This window comes from Ambystoma mexicanum, chromosome 13, assembly GCF_040938575.1.
Source record: "Ambystoma mexicanum isolate Mex_15411 chromosome 13, UKY_AmexF1_1, whole genome shotgun sequence".
Lineage (NCBI taxonomy): Eukaryota > Metazoa > Chordata > Amphibia > Caudata > Ambystomatidae > Ambystoma > Ambystoma mexicanum.
Genome location: NC_090938.1, coordinates 783,939,842 through 783,958,072, shown reverse-complemented (window position 1 = coordinate 783,958,072; position 18,231 = coordinate 783,939,842). Strand labels below are relative to the sequence as shown.

Here is an 18,231-nt window from a genome sequence, read left to right as displayed (position 1 = left end):
TATAAACCTTTGCAAAAATGGAGTAGTAAAATACACACATTGACTAAAATTACATTTAATCACAATTCAAAATTTCAGTTCACAATTAACATTTAAAACATACAAATCATCAAAATAATTCATTTAATTTCACTGTATAATAGAAAAATATTAAAAGAAGCAGAATAAAAAACTTTTAATTTTCTTTCACAATTTTCTTTCACACAATACAATCTCCAAAAATCTTAAAATTGTCACATCCTATGATAATTCACGGCTATTTAAAATCTTGGGCCAAAACCACTCTGTATTGATTAAATCTGCATCTTGCACAAAGCGCTGGAAACAGTTAAAACGGAATTCGACCGAGGCAGAGCATTCCAACAAAAAAGTGGCAGCTCATTTCAATATGTTGGGAGCAATATCTATATACTCTCAAAGATCGCCCTATACCTTGTCTTGCTCCTCTAACTTCCCCAGTAAAGAGTATATTCAAACAGTGCTTCCTTGAAGGATGTTTTTTTTAAGTAGAAAGGTATATCGTCATATGCTCTTATTTTCATATTTTAGATTATAAAATAAGTGATAGCCCAGAGCTGACTCTCTGTTTCTACTCCAATCAAATTCAAAGATAATTTTCTTTTTGTTTACATACACCTCTGCCAACTTACTGAGGTTCAGATCATAGTCACTCAATAGTTTTATACATGTTTGGAACCATTCTATTACAACTCTCGAGGAACTACAGAGTTATTCTATATGAAGTTCTGCTAATATACAATTCATACGTGGAAGCAAGAGGGACCTCAATAATTGTAACTGTTTCTATTCTGCCCGTGCTTGTAAAGATACAAGGTCTACCTGGTAAGGGTTACTTCCACTTCCTAAGGGGGAATCCCTTAGGAAGTGGAAGTAACCCGTACCAAACTAATGACTCTACTTTATCCCAAGTATTTGCCAGCAGACCTGACTCCACTCCATACAAAAGTCATGGGACCACCTTTTGATTATAGTATTTGATCATGAGAATGGCTGAATATCTTCCAAACTTCCTACCAAATGCTAATGTTTCATTAGTGTTCAACCTGGATTATTTGGTCAACCGATCACAATCATTCTGTTTCGATCTCCTAGAGTCGATATCTATGCCCAAATATTTAATATGTTTGGACAACTTCCAGTTGTTCCTTTGCTCTTGACCACTTAAATTTGGGCTTATTTTTCTTACCATAATTTAGCACCACAATTTTAGATTGTTTTACGTTTAATTGCAGATTCAGTGCTACAAAGTATTGCATTAGTCGCTATTGATGCCCTTTGAAGACATATGCTGCCAAATCGAATAGAACAATGTCATCAGCATATGGCAAATAATTGTTTTTAAAGTTTCCTAACCTTGGGGGGAAATGTCTAATATTTTTTAACATTTCTCCTAGATCACAGGTATATAAACTGTACAGAAAGGGGGCCAACACACAGCCCTGGCGCAACCCACAGCAGCTGCTCACCCACCCTGTATAGTTTCCATCTTGATCCAGGCGCAACCTCACCTTGGTATCAGTATGTAACGCAATCAATATATCCACCAAGGCTATCGGGCATTCCATCTCCCTAAGTTTTGCCAGCAGGCATTACCGATTTATTCTATCAAATGCCTGTGAGATATCCAGGAAAGCACAGTAGACCAGCCTTATTTCTTGTTTGGCCTGTACTTGCAAAAGATTGATCACAAAACAATTATGTGCAGTGCTCAATCGATGTCGAAAGCCAGATTGAAATGTATCAATGACATTTTTCTCGTTTGCCCACCTCTGTAAATGATCCAAGATGATTGTCCCAAAAATCTAGCTGGATGCATCAAGAAGGGAGATAGAGTGATAGTTAGATGGAATGGCCCTATCTCACTTTTTGTAAATTATGCAAGAGTTTTGTCTTTACAATTTCACAAAAAAGGACATATTAATAGGCTGCCCAAAGATTCAGGTCTGACTTAAATGTGGCATTTGCCAGACCATTTGGGCCTAGAGCATTTGAAGCCTTGCTTTTCATGATAGCTCCCTTTATAGACCACACATCTATTGTAACACCTTTTGACCAATTACTATTCAATGCGTGCACTTCCTCCACCCACTCATTTAAGCGATAAAGCTTACTGAGATGAGTCTCCCACACAGAAGATGATACTGGCTGGCTTTCAAGAGCTGACTAATATAATGGATCTTTAATCAGTCTCCAAAATGAAAGTGAGTTTTTACGAATGACTGAATGCAACATCGCCTCCGAGTCGTTAATGTAAAGCAAGAACCGATGGCCTCTTACCCAATTTGTATACCTAAGTCTCAGTGTTCTTGCTCCACATTCATACTCGAGGGATGTTTCCTTAGCTTTCTCAATGCCTTATTTAATACCCTCTTTTTCTCAGCCAGCAATATATCATACTTATGTCTAGTTTTGGTTCTTTCTACCAGACCCGCCTCTTCTCCCACTTGGCTTGTATAAATGCCCCAAAGCCAATTGCATCGCCTTGTCATACGTGGCAGGGTTGAGGTGATCTCCACCTTCATTTGAACACATATGAAAAATCCAATCATTAAATCGGTGCAATAGGGCTGGTTTACAGACCAATGCATGATTACTCGTGTCTGCTTCCACCATCACCTGCAGGTTTATGCTTAGTGAGATATTTAGGGTTTGTTTCATTGTCAAAATAGGCATTTTATGATCATTAGATTTTAGTGGAGTCACTTTTAAGGTGTCACATTTCAACAGTAAAGATTCAAACATATATAATCCAACTAAAACTAACTTTCTATTGCCTTGTGGTCCTTTCTCTTCCTATATCTCAAAGTTTAGTATAGTCTAGTACGACTTTGGGGCTTGCATTTAAGTTTCAAGAGTGGGTTGGGTCTTAAACATTTCATTTTTATAATCACATTATGCGCGGTGTGTTATGTGTAAACTGCACACTTATTTGGATCTCATAGATATCCCATGTGTGATCTGACAATAAAAGTGTATATTTTTCAGTCTACCGGTATAGTGTATTCTGTTGAGGGTGACTATTGGGACTAACTGTACTGCACTGACAGCTTTCCACGCTCCTGATGGTATCCTGACTTCTCTGATCTATGCCCCTGAATCACCCTCTATAATGTCACATGTCCTGAAAATCGCTGGGAAATGATCACCTACCTAAATCTCAACCGCCTATACTTACACATAACATTGCCAAAACCTTGTCCCCAAATGTCGTCACTAGTATTTAAAAAAAGTCTCAGCCTAGATGTGGAAGTGGGTATCACACGAAAATATCATAAATAAAAAACCGAATGGTTGAAATGATCGGATTTCGTCTGTACCAAAATTACCTACAGCCGAAAATCCTGAGCATTTCAACCATTCGGTTTTCATTATATCGAAGTAGGGAAGCGGGGACTGCGGGGTGTCCCCTGCACCCTTGTTCGCTATAATAGAATTTGGGGATGCGGGGGTGTCTCTAACATCCAAAACAACAAAGTCTTTGAAAATAAATAAATAAAAGAAAAAGAACCTGAAGCACCGGTTCCCATCCACGGAAGGGACAAAGTGAGGTGTGCCGCCAAAAGGTAAGTACGTGTATGGGGGGAGCGGGGTCTACAAAGGCCATCTAGCTATGGAGTACTTATTTCGGGTATGAACATTTAGAATTCTGCATTTTCGTCTTCGAAATGTTTGTATTCGAAATAATCACATACAACCGTGGAAGTAGCATATTAAAAGTGGGACTAGCCCCCTTTACTCCCAATTAATGTTCCACCCTAACAACCACCCTTCCGTCAACCCTACACTATATACTAACTGTAGGCATTAGTCTTCTCATATTTTAATCTATATAACAAACACATGTAGTTAGATGTAGATGCCAGTGATCACAAGATGGCAGTGAAGGTACAAGAGAAATGCCTGCACTCACAAATGGGAATCACACCGGGCCCAGCCTCCATAGCATTTTACAGAGATGTTGTGGCTTATTTGTTTTTTTGATTTTTCTAGTGATTCCTTAACCTACCCCCATTTACGTGAAGATAACAATTAGCGTGAGCAAAAAGCAAAAGGTGTGTTTGCAATAATGATGCCACATTAAAATCCAGTACCATCCAGTTTGTGTGTAATGAAAAGTGATGAAATTCAGGTTTGAGCTCGCCAGTAGAGGCGAGATTGGTGGCTGACGAGTAAATGAGTTGACGAGAAAAAGTGATGGCCTTCAGGCCTGTCCACATTGTAATGGGAGAGCAAAGGACTGGATACCGACTGCTCTGCTGCCCATGGAGTTGCTGGTCTTTCCCCTTGGGTCAACCACTGTTCTACCATTTAGTTAAATAGTAGCACATCCCTCACCAGAGGGTTGCACTCACAAATGTTGCTAACAAAAGGGACCAGTGTTAGGTAACAATTTGTGAAGTCATACTGTTTGAGACTAGACAAGACGTATCTGCTTGGTATTAGGTAACCCACCTTTTGGTATAGGTCTGTACTACACAAGTTGGTAGTGTGACTGAGTAGTTAGGCCTATCTCAAGAGGGGTAAATGTGAGCTGTAGAGCTGTACAAATGAAATCTGTCAATACAAGTAACCAAATAACACTTATGCTCAAGGTTTCAGTTATAAATAATTATTTATTTATGTGACGTCAGTTTTAAATAAGCATTCCTTAAAAAGGCAATTCTTGGTAACAGTTCAAGTAGCTTTTGGCAATACTTTTCAGAATCAGTCAAGCTGGTGGATACTCTTTGGATATACACAATACACTTCTACTACACCCAGAAGTGACTTCAATTACAAGGATAGTATTTGCATTTATGTATCAAACTAATATATTTTTTAGACTCTGAGTTGCAGAAAGGAAGGGTTAAGAAATATAAGCAGGTTAGAACAGTTTCTTAAAAAGGTGAGGACAACTGAATCCTCCAATGAAATCTAGGCAAGCCGTTCCCAGCAGTAACAGTATTCAACAAGCTAGAACCTATGAGGGACAAGCAATGCCAAAGTCAATGGATTTAGAAGAATGCCTTAGGGAGCCAGGACAGCCAACGTCAATTGGTCAAAGTCTAGAGTCTGATGCACTTCTTGGATAAAAGTCTTTCACAAAGTCAGATTCTTCTAAATGAAATTGCTGAAGACACACAAGCTGTTAGGCCTGTGCAAAGGGGAGTTGGAATCAACTCAGAAAGTTAAACAAATCTCAAGTGAGACAGCACGACTTAAGGCAAGAAGGTAAGTACCCCTGAGCCCAAACAGTACCTTTGGTTTGAAGAAAAGTGGTCCAGCTGGATGTCCTCTTGCTACAGCTATGCAGATCCTGGTTCCTGAGCCTCAGTCGTGGGGACAAGAGGGAGGACGTCCGTCGGGCTCCTGCAGTGGTACTCGGGACGGACGTCGGCAGCTATGAGCTCTCTTCGATTCAGCTGCACTTCGCGGTTTCAGTGCTTTGCAAACAGCACTGATACAGAACAAATCTCTGGTTGGACATTCCTTGCTCCCTCGGTCCGAGACACTAGTGAGGGGACTTTGAATTAGGATTTCCTGCTCGTGGAGTGTCCTTGGGAGGCTCCTGGAGCTTTTGGTCGGATTTGTTCTGTGGCAGACGTTGCACTTGGTTATGGACACTCAACCCCTGGCATTGGGCTTCTGCAGCAACGGAGAGGCACAGCCAGTGGGGGATTGCGCCAAAGTCGAGTTTGTCTCGGGGTTAGTTGGTCCCACTAACCCAAGGGGAGAAGTCGTTCCATCCATAGCTTCTCTGTTGAGGTGAAAAAGGAGATCAACACAGCAGCAGGGCTTCACTGGGCAATTCAAGGTCCAGGAGGTTGCAGCAAGCTTCTCTTCACGGTTTCTTCATCGGATGTTTCTTCCAGTGGTCGACTCTGTAGTCCCAAAACCCTCGCCTTTTAGGAAGTTAGGAAGTTTTCCCATTCATACACAGCCTAGGCTGTCAATCACACATTCAGGACTGGTTTCTTGCAGGCACGCCTAGAGACAAAGGACAAGGGAGTTTCGGGACCCTCCCTCACATCCTGTCCTTCCGACACACTGGAGCCACACATAAGGCTCAAATCTGTCTCAACACACAGAGTAAGAGCCAAGAAAGAGCTCACAAACAGAAAATGGTAAAAAAAGAAGACAGGGGCCATTTTGACAAAATGAACACCCATGGGTGTTGTACTGCAGCTGAGGGTTCAGCCTGTAGTAAAAAAGCACAATGGTAGTAAATATTAAATCACTGCCCACAGCCATTTAAAGTAGTGAGGGTAACAAAAATGTTTACATGAGAAAGTAGGATAAGGGGCTAATAAGTAACCACTCAGCACTCCACATAAGATGGTGTGTGTTGGACCTACAAAGAGAAAAGGTAAGTAAGATCAATTTCATCTTACTATTCTTGGGAACTGTAGTTCACCCAAGAAAAGTTATTTAAACCTTAAGAGAAATCCAAAGGATTTCTCAGTGACACTGCACTGAGGGTGCTGTATGTCACTATACCAAAAGCAGATGCCTACGGAGTTTGTCAGACTCCAAAAACAGTGAAAACATCAAATCCAAATCAGGGAAAAACACATGAGTGAGAAAAAGGTCCCACTCACTCAGGAGTTAAAATTAAAACGCCCTAAGTCCAGCAAAAGAGCTGGTGGTCTCTAAGGTGGGGGGAATTTAGCACTGAAATGAAAATTCTCCCTAGCAGCAGGTACTATTGTATAGTTGAGTGGGTGTTGGCTAGGGTGCAAGGTATTTTTATCTCCACAGATTAAAGTTGTAAACACAAAATCAGTCGTATGCTATGAGGCTTATGACCTTTGTCTTCTTTGTACTTTATTGCTTCAAATGCAGGCCAGTCTAGCATACATTTTAACTCCCACCAAAGTTAGGATTTACCCTGTTTAAAAGTGAGTTGGGTTCAAACTGCATACACTTGTACCAAGATCGCTGCCCCCCTGCCCCTCCCCCACCCACCAACACCAGTGACCGTAGCTTTTGTGGCTTCAAACCGCAGCAGGGAAGCTCCTCCCTCCCCCCTCCACGAAAACAAGCACAGCCCTGTTTCTTCCCTTACTTTTTGGAATTACTCACCATTTTTGGACATTTCTTCTGATGATTCCTCAACTAACAAACACTTCAACGGCATGCCAAAGACAGTATGGAAAAGACGTTGCACATCACCTAGAGAGTGAATTGTTGGTGGGTATAATGGTACAAGGTCTTACTGAACACTTCAAAGATAGATGTGCAAGATGGCTTGTGCACATAAACAAAAAATCCACTCTTCTTATCCGTCAATGGTAAGACACATGGCCTTGAATGAGCAAAAGCTTAGGCCGGCTGGGTGGCAATGTGGCGCCTGGGGTTGAATGAGACTAGTCCTTTGTATAAACAATGTAGCCCTTCCGGTATTTGCTTGATTGCAATTAAAGACCCAATCCAACAGGTAACTGTAAACTTTGTTGGGCATTGAATTCCCAGCCCATAAAGTGTGTGAAGAGGAAATGGATGATGAAGGAGCTCTCCAGTGACACACCAGGTGGGTAGATGATTAACGATGATGCAGAAAATGGGAGATTAAAGACTGAATGGATAGAGGATGGATAGTGGATAGAAGGGGGACAACATTCCTCAATCGAACAGCGAAGGGCACAACATTCCTGATGGGAGTATAAAAGGCAAATGTTCCTAACGGAATACCAAAGAGGAGGCCTGTCACATGTTGGGGAAGAGGTTTTCTAACAGGGTATTTTGGAATACGGCATTCAACCCCATTTCTACGGCAGACCAGGTTTAAGGTAACAGTGACAGGGATAAGGAAGCCATGTGGAGATGTCATCCAAGCAGGCAACCCATGCGGAACGATACTGCGCACCAAGCACAGACGAGGGTGGAACTGGGAGAGACGTCATGAAAGTCACTGTTTCTCAGGATAGGGGCCTTTCATTCTGGGGGTGATGTAGGTGGACACACATTATTTGCTTCTGTCAGAATTTGGAACAAGTCTTGGCAGGGGAGACATCTCTGTTGCCAGTCTTCTTGAGCACGGGCGCAGTCGGGCAAACTAATTTGGGAGCAGTTGGGCAAACTAATTTGGGAGCAGTTGGGCAAACTAATTTGGAAGAGCTACGATTGGGACTCTCATTCCCTGGAGTGCAAGCAGAGGAGCGGGTGTTACTAGGAGACCTGGCCTTGGGGCTACCCAGGCTATCGTTCCCTGGAGTGCAAGCAGAGGAGCGGGTACTACTAGGAGACCTGGCCTTGGAGCTACCCAGGCTATCATTCCCTGGAGTGCAAGCAGAGGAGCGGGTATTACTGGGAGACCTAGCACTGGAGCTCTCATTCCCTGGAGTGCAAGCAGAGGAGCGGGTATTACTGGGAGACCTAGTATTGGGGCTAGTCTTCTGAACAGATGGAGGTTGAGGGAACTTATTCACTATGCAGCTATAACGAGAAGGGGAATTTGTTCGAGTGGAGACAGAGGAGCACGTTTGGATGGGAGAAGCACTGCGGACGCACGTCTTCAGGGGAGGAGACAAAACACAGCAGGTACTCGGTGGAGTGGTTGATCGGGGAGGTAAATTGCCTGGAGTAGAAGCAGAACAGCGTATATCGCTGGTACTCTGTGAGGAGGTTGAACGAGGACAACGGTCTTTAGAGGATGCAGATGAGCAGGGGTTGCTGGAAGACTTCTCAGGAGGGCAAGAGGGAGCATCAGGGCTGGCACTCTGTGAGGAGGTTGAACGGGGAGGAAAATTACCTTTTGAAGATGCAGAGGAACAGACATTGCTGCAAGACCTATCACGGGAGGAAGGGAGAGCATCAGGGGCTGGGCTCTTTTGAGAGCTAGCACAGACAGGGGAATTCATTGGAGATGAAGCACATGTGCGTGTGTTGCTGGGAGATCTCTCACTAGGAATTGTCTTCCAGGAAGGAGGACAAGTGTTGTCTGCGGGAGGTACTGGGCAGGTCTTTCTGGATGTGGTAGTAAGCGGTGTGGTACACTCTGGGGAAGAAGTAGAGGTGCCAGTTTTCACTGCAGAAGTTCTACACATGTCAGTATTCCCTAATGCAGAAGAGGGGGGCATATTCCTGGGGTGAATAATGCCAGAACGGGAATGGCCTGAGGGGGAACAGGATTTTGTGGAAGGTTTTGTGGTGGAAGCCGTAGGTTGCACAATTTTGGATTTACTAATCCGTGAAGGGCTATAGCCTGCAGAAGAAGCAAAAAGCTCTGTATTCTCTGCTGAAAAATCTTCAGAATTAGCACTCTGAAGAGTAGCAGGGCAATAATCTTTGGAGGAATCAGAGGGCTTGCTTTTCCCTGAGACAGAAGTGGAGGAGGAGACGGGGGTAGGCTTAGGAGAGTCTGCAGAGGGGCAGATATTTCCCAGAGAGGAAGTCGAAGAAGGCGCTGGTGAAGGACCATTGCTGGAACAAATAGATGCAGAGGAAGGAACTTTTGAGGAAGCACGGAGTATGGTGCTAGGCTTAGGAGAGTCTGCAAGAGGGGAGGTACATCGTTTAGAGGAGGCAGATGTGCTCTTTTCAGGAGAGGGCGATGGAGGAGGAGCAGGCAAACTACTGCTAGGAGAAGCAGCAATTGTGGAGGAACTTGTTTTGGGGGAAGCAGTGGGCTTGCTATTCGTTGAGGATGGGATGGTGGTAGGCTTAGGAGTCTCAGCAACGGGGACGTTATACTCCTGTGGAGGGGGTGGCAAAGGAGGTTCAGGTGGAGTACTACAGATGGGACAAACGGGACAAACAGTAGCTGGGGAGGGCTGAGCTGTGGGGGGGTAGGCAGGGCCGGCATTTCCCACTGAGCTGTAAATGGTAGAAGCAAGAGGGGAAATGCTCCGTGGGCTCATCGGAGGGGCTTGAGAATAACCCAAATGGGAAGCAGAGCCGTTACTTCTGGGGGAGCCATGAATGGGGCAAGCATTTGCTGGTACAGAAGCACATGTACAGCCCGGATGGGTACTAGAAGGGCCGAGGTATCCTGCTGGGAAGGCAGGGGGCCCGATATTTCTTGCTGTGGGGACAGGGAATGCAGGTTTTGCATTTTGTGACAAATAAGGAGCAATGTTAGCATTTGCAGAGTCACAGGGAAACTCTTGAAAAGGAGTCGATGGGTCAGTATTTCCCATGTAAGGAGAAGCAATGGCCATACCAGAAGAGACACCAGGTGGACCAGACTGCGTATAACCAGCATACTGCATAGGAGAAGTGTTGGCATTCCAGGAAGGGTGAACACCAGGGTCAATGTTCCCTGGAGAGGAAACAAAGTTGCTGCTTGTTATTGATGGGGAAGCTGCAGGTGGGCAGGGATGTCCCACAGATGATGCAGGGATATTATTCATACCTGGAGAAGCAGACAAGTGAGATTTTGTGGGAAGCCTATCAGGGGAGGAATGGACAGGTCGGGAAGAAGCAGCGTTGTTATAATCTTGGGTGGGCCTAATGGGACTTGCATTCCTGGAGCCAACAGGACTGGGCGTGATATTCTCTTCAGGGTAAGCAGCAGGGTTGCCACCTGAGGCAAACAAATTAACTGAGCATGCACACTGGGGGTAGGCCATTCGGGGACTGGCATATCCTGCGTTGTGGGCGGAAGGACCGGTATTCTGTGAGAAAGGTGCTGACAGGCTGGCAGACACCTTGAGGGAGATACCCTCTTGAGAGGAAACAGAGGAAACGCAAGTGTCGTTTTTCCTTTGGGAATCAACGAGGCCCGCCTGCTTTGGACCATGTGTAGGAGGACAGGTTTGTCCTGTGGGGTGTGCATTGGTGGAGACCCTCACTGCAGATGAGTAACCTTGCGAGTTGTGGGTTTCTCTGCAGGAATCGGAGTGGGGCCTGCTCACTGCGGGAGCAGCACAGTGCACAGCTGAGGAAGGTTGTTGATCAGTGGGGGGCCTGCACACCGGGGGAGCAGCATAGTGCATAGCTGAGGAAAGCTGTTGATCGTTGGGGTGCCTGCTCACTGGAGGAGCAGCATAGTGCATAGCTAAGGAAGGCTGTTGATCAGTGGGGGGCCTGCTCACTGGGGGAGCAGCATAGTGCATAGCTGGGGATGGCTGTTGATCAGTGGGGGGAGCAGTGTAGTGCATAGCTGAGGAAGGCTGTAGATCGGTGGGGTGACTGCTCACTGGGGGAGCAGCATAGTGCACAGCTGAGGAAGGCTGTTGGTCATAAGGGTCTCTGTAGGAAGGTTGCATATTGTAGGTTCCCCTGTAGGTACCAGAGGGGGGCCTATTTAGTGAGGGAGCAGGAGGCATACCTGAAGAAGGCTGCTGATACTGGTCGTAGGTTCCTCTGTAGTTAGCAGAGGGGTGCCTACTCGGACAAGGAGCAGCAGAGGGCACAGTTGGGGGTGGTTGTTGGTCGTAGGCTCCTCTGTAGGAAGACGGGGGGGGCCTACTTGGATAGGGAGCAGCAGAGGGCACGGTTGGGGGTGGTTGTTGGTCGTAGGCACCTCTGTAGGAAGAAGGGGGGGGCCTACTCTGATAGGGAGCGGCATTGGGTACAGTTGAGGGAGGCTGTTGGTCGTAAGTTCCTCTATAGGAAGCGGGCCTACCTTGTGAGGTAGCAGAATAGTGGGCAGCTGCCCCTGTGGAGCAGACTTGCTCTAGAGGGTTTCCAGGGAGTGCTGCATTCACTGGTGACCAGTCAGGAGGGGTAAATCCCTGTAGGGAGGAGATTGGGGAGTAAGCTGTCTCTACTGGAGTATCACATGGTGCTTCCTGTGGCAATGAGGAGTAAGGGGTGGTAAATTCCCCTGTGCAGCAGACAGGGAAGCACATTCTCTCTGGAGAGGACATTTTCTTTAAGGCGGTTAAAGAGGGTGCTGCTTTCACTGTTGAGCAGTTTTTGCGGATAAGTTCTGGTATGGTACTCAGAGAAAGGGACGATTTCTTTCTGGCGGTTACAGATGGGGTTGCTTTCACTGGTGACCAGTCAGGTGGGGTAAATGCTTTTGTTGAGCAGACAGAAGAGGGTGTTTTTTCTAAGCGGTTTAAAGCGGATGCTGCTTTGACTGCTGAGCAGGTTCCAGAAGGTGCTGCTTTAACTGGGGACGGATCAGGTGGTGTCGATTCCCCAAGTGGGGTTCCAGAAGGTGTTTCTTTTAATGGCAAATAGTCAGGGGGCGGGACCCAAACCCAGCCAGTAAGTGAACAGATAGTGGAAGGTGTTTTTCCTAGGAGAGTTGCTGCTTTCACCTGAGAGGGGTCAGTTTTCTCTATGGGGGTTGCAGATGGTGTTGCTTTCACTGGGGAGGAGTCGGGGGGTGTAAGTTCCCCTACAGAGGATGTTTTCTCTTTGCAGGCTTCAGAGGGTTCAGTTTTCACTGCAGAAGATTCAGGGATGGCACTTTTGCCCAGAGAGGAGACAGAGGGGACTTTTTCTAGCGGGGTGGTGCAGGGTTGTGCTTTCTCTGGGGAGGAATTAGAGAGGGCAGCTTTCTCGAGATTGGAGGCAGAGGGTGAATCTTTTTCTAGTTTCTCTGCAGTTGAGTCAGGAGCGTCTGTTTTCTCTAGGTTGGTTAAAGACGGTTCTGTTTTTTCTGGAGGAGGGTCTGGGACCACGACGGAGGAAAAGGATGAAGTTTTTTTCAAGGAAGTTGCAGAGGGCCGTGCTTTGGCTACGATGGAGTCTGTTTGAGAGGCGACTGAAACTGCAGTTAGGGAGGGGTTTGTGGTGACAGTAGTTGCGGACGCCTGTGGGTCAGTTAGGGAAGGTTTTGTTTCCTCTGGGGGGGGACTTTCCACTGTGGAGGTGAAAGAGGGGGCAGTTGCTACGGGCTCAGCTTCATCAACTGTGGGGTCTGGAGGGGCTTCAGTCTCCGGGGGTGCTTCAGTCTCCGGGGGTGCTTCAGTTTCTGGGGGGGCTTCAGTCTCTGCTGAGGCGACAGGTTCAGCAGTTTGCTCTAGTGGGGCTTCGGTTTTCTCTTCAGATGGATCTGGGGCTGTTTCTAGGGATGGCACAGTTCTTTCTAGCCGGGACTGAGTTTTCTGTAGGGATTCACACGTTGGGATGGGCCTGTTTAATTCCGAGGCGTCAGGGGGCTTGGCTTCCCCTAATGCGGTCGACGGGGTGGTTGTTATCTCTACGGAGTCGGCTGGTGGGACAAAACTTGCTGAGGGGGGAAATACGGGGACAGTATGGCCAGAGGCAGTAAGGCAGACGTCGTTCTTGCGGTTCTTCTTCTGGGATAAGGTGGAAAGGTTGCTGAGCCACCGTTTAAGGGGCGTGGCCATGACCGGATTACGGGGGGCCAGTTACACAAAAAGCGGTGGCAACGCGTCGCGCCTAGCAGGCTGCGTGGCTCCGCATGGCTGGTGGTGGGGTAGGGCCGGCAGAGGGAGGAAGGGGGAGGGGTCACGGGGAGCGGCTGCGAGAGCGCGCGCCTTGTCCGGCAGATGCCTGAGAGTGTGTGGAACGTCCAAGCGCGCGCTAGACGTCCGTTCGACGTCGATGACGACACAGAACCGCTGCGTAGTGACGTGTGCCCGTGCTCCCTGCCCCTCCTCCCCCACCCGTCGCCATGGAATTCAGTTAGACAGTCGCCTCACACTGCCCGCTTCTCAAAATCCCGCCGCCGGCGGGCGGGCGGGCGGAATGGAAGTTACTGCGGTTCGACTCTTTTCAACTACTTTCCACTGCAGGGGTAATTGTTTGAAAAATGAGGGTTACCGGTTTTGGTAAATCTAGAAACCGGACCTGAAGCGCTGCCCACTTGCTAAATGCGCGCCCGGCACCTCTCTCTCATCGCGTAAAATGCCCTTTTTAAAACTTATGAAAGGTAACGTCGATTCATATTTGACAAGTTATTCTATAATATTTGTTGATTTATTAAGTTGTTAGATTTATTTGAAAGCAGGCCTTATGGTACACATACAATGTTTGACTTTTCTGAGCAGTATTTTCAACATCTGCCCCCAGGGGTGAACATTAAAAAAAAAATCGAGGGATGTTGGGAGGGGGTTTGGGGCCCACTACAGGGATATAGGAAAAAGTGGTGTCCTTGGGAAGGGGAGGTTCTCCCCTTTCTAAGGACACCACGTATATGACACATTGCTGTTCAGGGATCAGCACAGAGCGCTCGATCCGTGACCAGCAACCCACTGGACCACCATGGATTTGTTTCTGATGTGTGGGGGCTCTTCCCCCCCCCCGGGCCTCCAAAGCATGGGGGCACATATGTGCACAACCCTGGGGGCAGATGGCTGATCATCTGCCCCCAGGGTAGGGGGTAAAATAAATAAATAAATAGAACAGGGGTGAGGGCCTGGGATTTTTTTTGCCCTCATGAAATGGTGGTGGCCCTCCCCCTCACACACAAAGTGGAAAGGTGGGGCCACCCCTTGTAGCCCTCCCTGGGGGCAGATTTATGCCCCCAGGCAGGAGTACATGAAGTGGCCCCCATCCAATTGGGGGGAGGGCCACCAGGAATTAGTGTGCAGGCCCCCCAAAGGATGGGGCCTGCAGGTTAGGCCCCCCCGGAGACAGATGGCTGATCATCTGCCCCCAGGGAACGGGGCAAAACAAAAAAAATGTAAATAACGAAAGGGAATGTTGGGTGGGATTGGGGGGCCACTAGCCACCAGGGATATATTTTACAGAAAAGGGGGTGGCCCTCTCTCCCTCACCCCAAGGGGAAATGGGGGCACCCCTTGTAGCCCTCCCTGGGGGCAGATATCTGCTCCTAGGAAGGGGCATCTGACCCCAGGGAGGGCTGAATGAGATGCCCCCTGCATTTGCTCTGGGGGTTAGAGGGTTACCCCCATTACATTAGAAAATTACCTGGCGGTTTAGGGTGCCCCTCAGCCCGCCCTAAAGTGTAGTGTACCTTTTTCATTTTTTTCTTTGTTTACAAAACTTGCCTTGGCGCAGAGGGGAACATTGGTGTAACAATCTGGTGCCGGGGTGCCCAAACCTTACTGCCCCACCCACTGGGGGGCCCTTTCCCCCCCGAATGGAGGGAGGGTGTACCTCACGCAGCCGTTTGTAGGAGGCCCAGGAAGGCCTGCATGAGGAGCCCCCGTCACTCATTTGGGGTGAGGGGGGAGAGGGCCCCCAAAAATGGTGGGACATGCCCCCCAGTGGGTGGGTCAGTAAGGTTTGGGCACCCCAGCGCCAGATTGGCACGCCAATGTGCCCCTCTGCGCCAAGGGGAGTTGGGTTACCAAAGGAAAAAAGTGAAAATGGTGGAACGCTTTTCAGGGGGGGCTGTGGGGCACCCCAAAGGGTCGGGGAATTTTCTAATGGGATGGGGCGTTGACCCCCTCCCCCCACTCGCAATGGAGTGGGTGCCATGTCATGCAGCCCTCCCTGGGACCAGGTATCTGCTCCTAGGAACGGACGCCTGAGCCCAGGGAGGAGTGCAGGACAGTCCCCCCCCTTATCTGCCCCTGGAGAGGGCTACATGAGATGGGCCGCCCCTCCAATTGGGGTGGGGGTGGAGAGGTGCACCCCCTTCACATTACAAAATTCCACAGCGATGTAGGGGGCCCGTCTGCCCCTGCTAAAGGGCAGCCTGCCATTTTGAATTATTTTCTTTGTTTACTATACCTGCCTTGGCGTAGAGGGGCACATTGGTGTGCCAATCTGGCGCCGGGGTGGCCAAACCTTACTGCCCCACCCACTGGGGGGCCTGTCCCACTATTTTTGGGGGCCCTCTCCCCCAAATGAAGGGGGGTGTACCTCACGCAGCCGTTTGTAGAAGGCCCAGGGAGGCCTGCATGAGGTGCCTCCGCCACCCATTTGGAGTGAGGGGGGAGAGGGCCCCCAAAAATGGTGGGACAGGCCCCCCCCCCAGTGAGTGGGGCAGTAAGGTTTGGGCACCCGAGGGCCACTCACGAAACACGTCGCCAACAACAGATGTCATACCTTCTCGCATTCCCACAGGTGTCCTGATGAAAAAGGTACCTCATGTGTGGGTGCACCTACCGGGGGCGCAAAAAGAAATGAGTAACCAACCCGCTGGTAACCCCAAGCCTTTCGCCACTGACCATTTTGTTCATTTGGGCAACCTACAGATTTGGGCCTAGGGTGTCGAAGCCAGCAAGGAAAACAGGGAACCCCATGCATTTCCCAAAAGAGGACACCCGTGGGAATGCACAGAGGTCTGACTTGCACGAAGCTGCCCAGACTTTTATTACCCAGAACCCCAAACAAAGTGAACATTGTGTTTTTTCCCCACCAAATATCACACTTTGTCGGGGATTGTGGTTAATAAAAACTGGGGCAATTTGCGCAAGGCAGACCTCTGTGGATTCCCCCGGGTGTCCTCTTTTGGGAAATGCATGGGGTTCCCTGTTTTCCTTGCTGGTTTCGACACCCTAGACCCAAATCTGTAGGTTGCCCATATGAACAAAATGGTCAGTGGCGAAAGGCTTGGGGTTACCAGTGGGTTACCCTTTTCCTTTTGCGCCCCCGGTAGGTGCACCCATAAATGTGAGCTACAGTTTTCATCGGGACACTTGTGGGGACGCGGGAAGGTAGGCCATGCGTTGTTGGCGGTGTGTTTTGGTGGGTGGCCAGAGCGAAATGTCTGAGAATTGTCTTAATTTCCAGCCAATTTCAGAGACATTTCCCTGTGTCCACTCACCGAACACGTCGCCAACGACAGATGTCATACGTTCTCACGTTCCCACAGGTGTCCCGACGAAAAAGGTACCTCACATGTGTGGGTGCACCTACCGGGGGCGCAAAAGGAAAAGGGTAACCAGCTGGTAACCCCAAGACTTTCGCCACAGCCCATTTTGTTCATGTGGGCAACCTACAGATTTGGGCCTAGGGTGTCGAAGCCAGCAAGGAAAACAGGGAACCCCATGCATTTCCCAAAAGAGGACACCCGTGGGAATCCACAGAGGTCTGCCTTGCGCAAATCGGCCCAGAATCTACTACACAGAACCTCTGGCAAATTCCAAATTTGGGGGTACAAAACACAATTTCCAGACATTTCACTCTGCCCAACCACCAAAACACGCTGCCAACAACAGATGTCATACCTTCCCGCGTTCCCACAGGTGTCCCATCAAAAACGGTACCTCACGTGTGTGTTCACCAATCTAGCCGCAAAGGGAAACGGCTAACCCACTGGTAACCACAAAAGGGTTTGGGGTGATAACCTACAGATTTGGGCATAGGGTGTCCAAGCCACCAAGGAAAACTGGGAACCCCATGCATTTCTGAAAAGAGGGCACCAGTAGGAATCCACAGAGGTCCAACTTGTGCAAAGCGGACCAGAACGTTTTACTCGGAACCCCTGACAAAGTGAAAAATGTGGGTTTTCTTTGGCACATTTCGGACTTTGCCAGGGCTTCTGGGTAATGCATTCTGGGCCGATTTGCGCAAATCATACCTCTGTGGATTCCCACGGGTGTCCGCTTTTCGGAATTGCATGGGGTTCCCTGTTTTCCTTGGTGGCATGGACACCCGAGGCCCATATCTGTGTGTTGTGCATGTCTGTAGAAAGTGTCAAATTCAGGTGTCGAAACAGACTTGGGGTTACCTGTGTTTTAGGCTTACCCCTTGGCGCCCAGGTAGGTGCACCCACACATGTGAGGTACCATTTTCATCGGGACACCTGTGGGAACGCGGGACGGTAGGCCATGTGTTGTTGACGGCGTATTTCGATGGGTGCGCCGAGTGAAATGTGCGGAAAATGCGTTTTTTTTCCCCCCGCATTTTGGACTTTGCGGGGGTGTCTGGGTAATAAATTCTGGCCCGATTTGCGCAAATCATACCTCTGCGGATTCCCACAGATGTCCTCTTTTTGGAAATGCATGGGATTCCCTGTTTTCCTTGGTGGCTTGGACACCCGAGGCTCATATCTGTATGTTGTGCTTGTCTGGAGAAAGTGTAAAATTCAGGTGTCGGACCAGACTTGGGGTTAGCTGTGTTTTAGGCTTTTCCTTTGGCACTCAGGTAGGTGCACCCACACATGTGAGGTACCATTTCCATCGGGACACCTGTGGGAACGCAGGAAGGTATAACATTTGTTGTGTTTGTGTGGTTTTCATAACGTTTTGACCCATTTGCTGGTGTCCTTTGTCACACAACCCTTTCATTTCCCAAATGTGACCTACATTTAGTCGCTGCTTTAGGCACCATACACTTTTGTAAACTGCACAAGTCACCTACCCTTGAAAAGGTCTGCCTGTGCTCTTTCAAAAAATGGATGCTTGCCGTTCCTCACCACATTGGTTTTCCCGATTTACACATGCTAAGTGC

General features: G+C 48.2%; 1 protein-coding gene across 5 annotated transcripts in view; it reads right to left on the bottom strand.

The window, feature by feature from the left end:
* Positions 1–13,404, bottom strand: part of LOC138521951 (mucin-2-like) — a 219,139-nt gene extending 205,735 nt beyond the window's left edge. For all 5 annotated transcript variants that reach the window (XM_069635132.1, XM_069635131.1, XM_069635135.1 and 2 more), the window contains exon 1: positions 7,084–13,404. In XM_069635132.1, coding sequence (XP_069491233.1) covers positions 7,980–13,250 — 5,271 coding nt within the window. In that variant the 5' untranslated portion in view covers positions 13,251–13,404 and the 3' untranslated portion in view covers positions 7,084–7,979. The remainder of the gene's footprint in view (positions 1–7,083) is intronic.
* Positions 13,405–18,231: the final 4,827 nt, after the last annotated feature.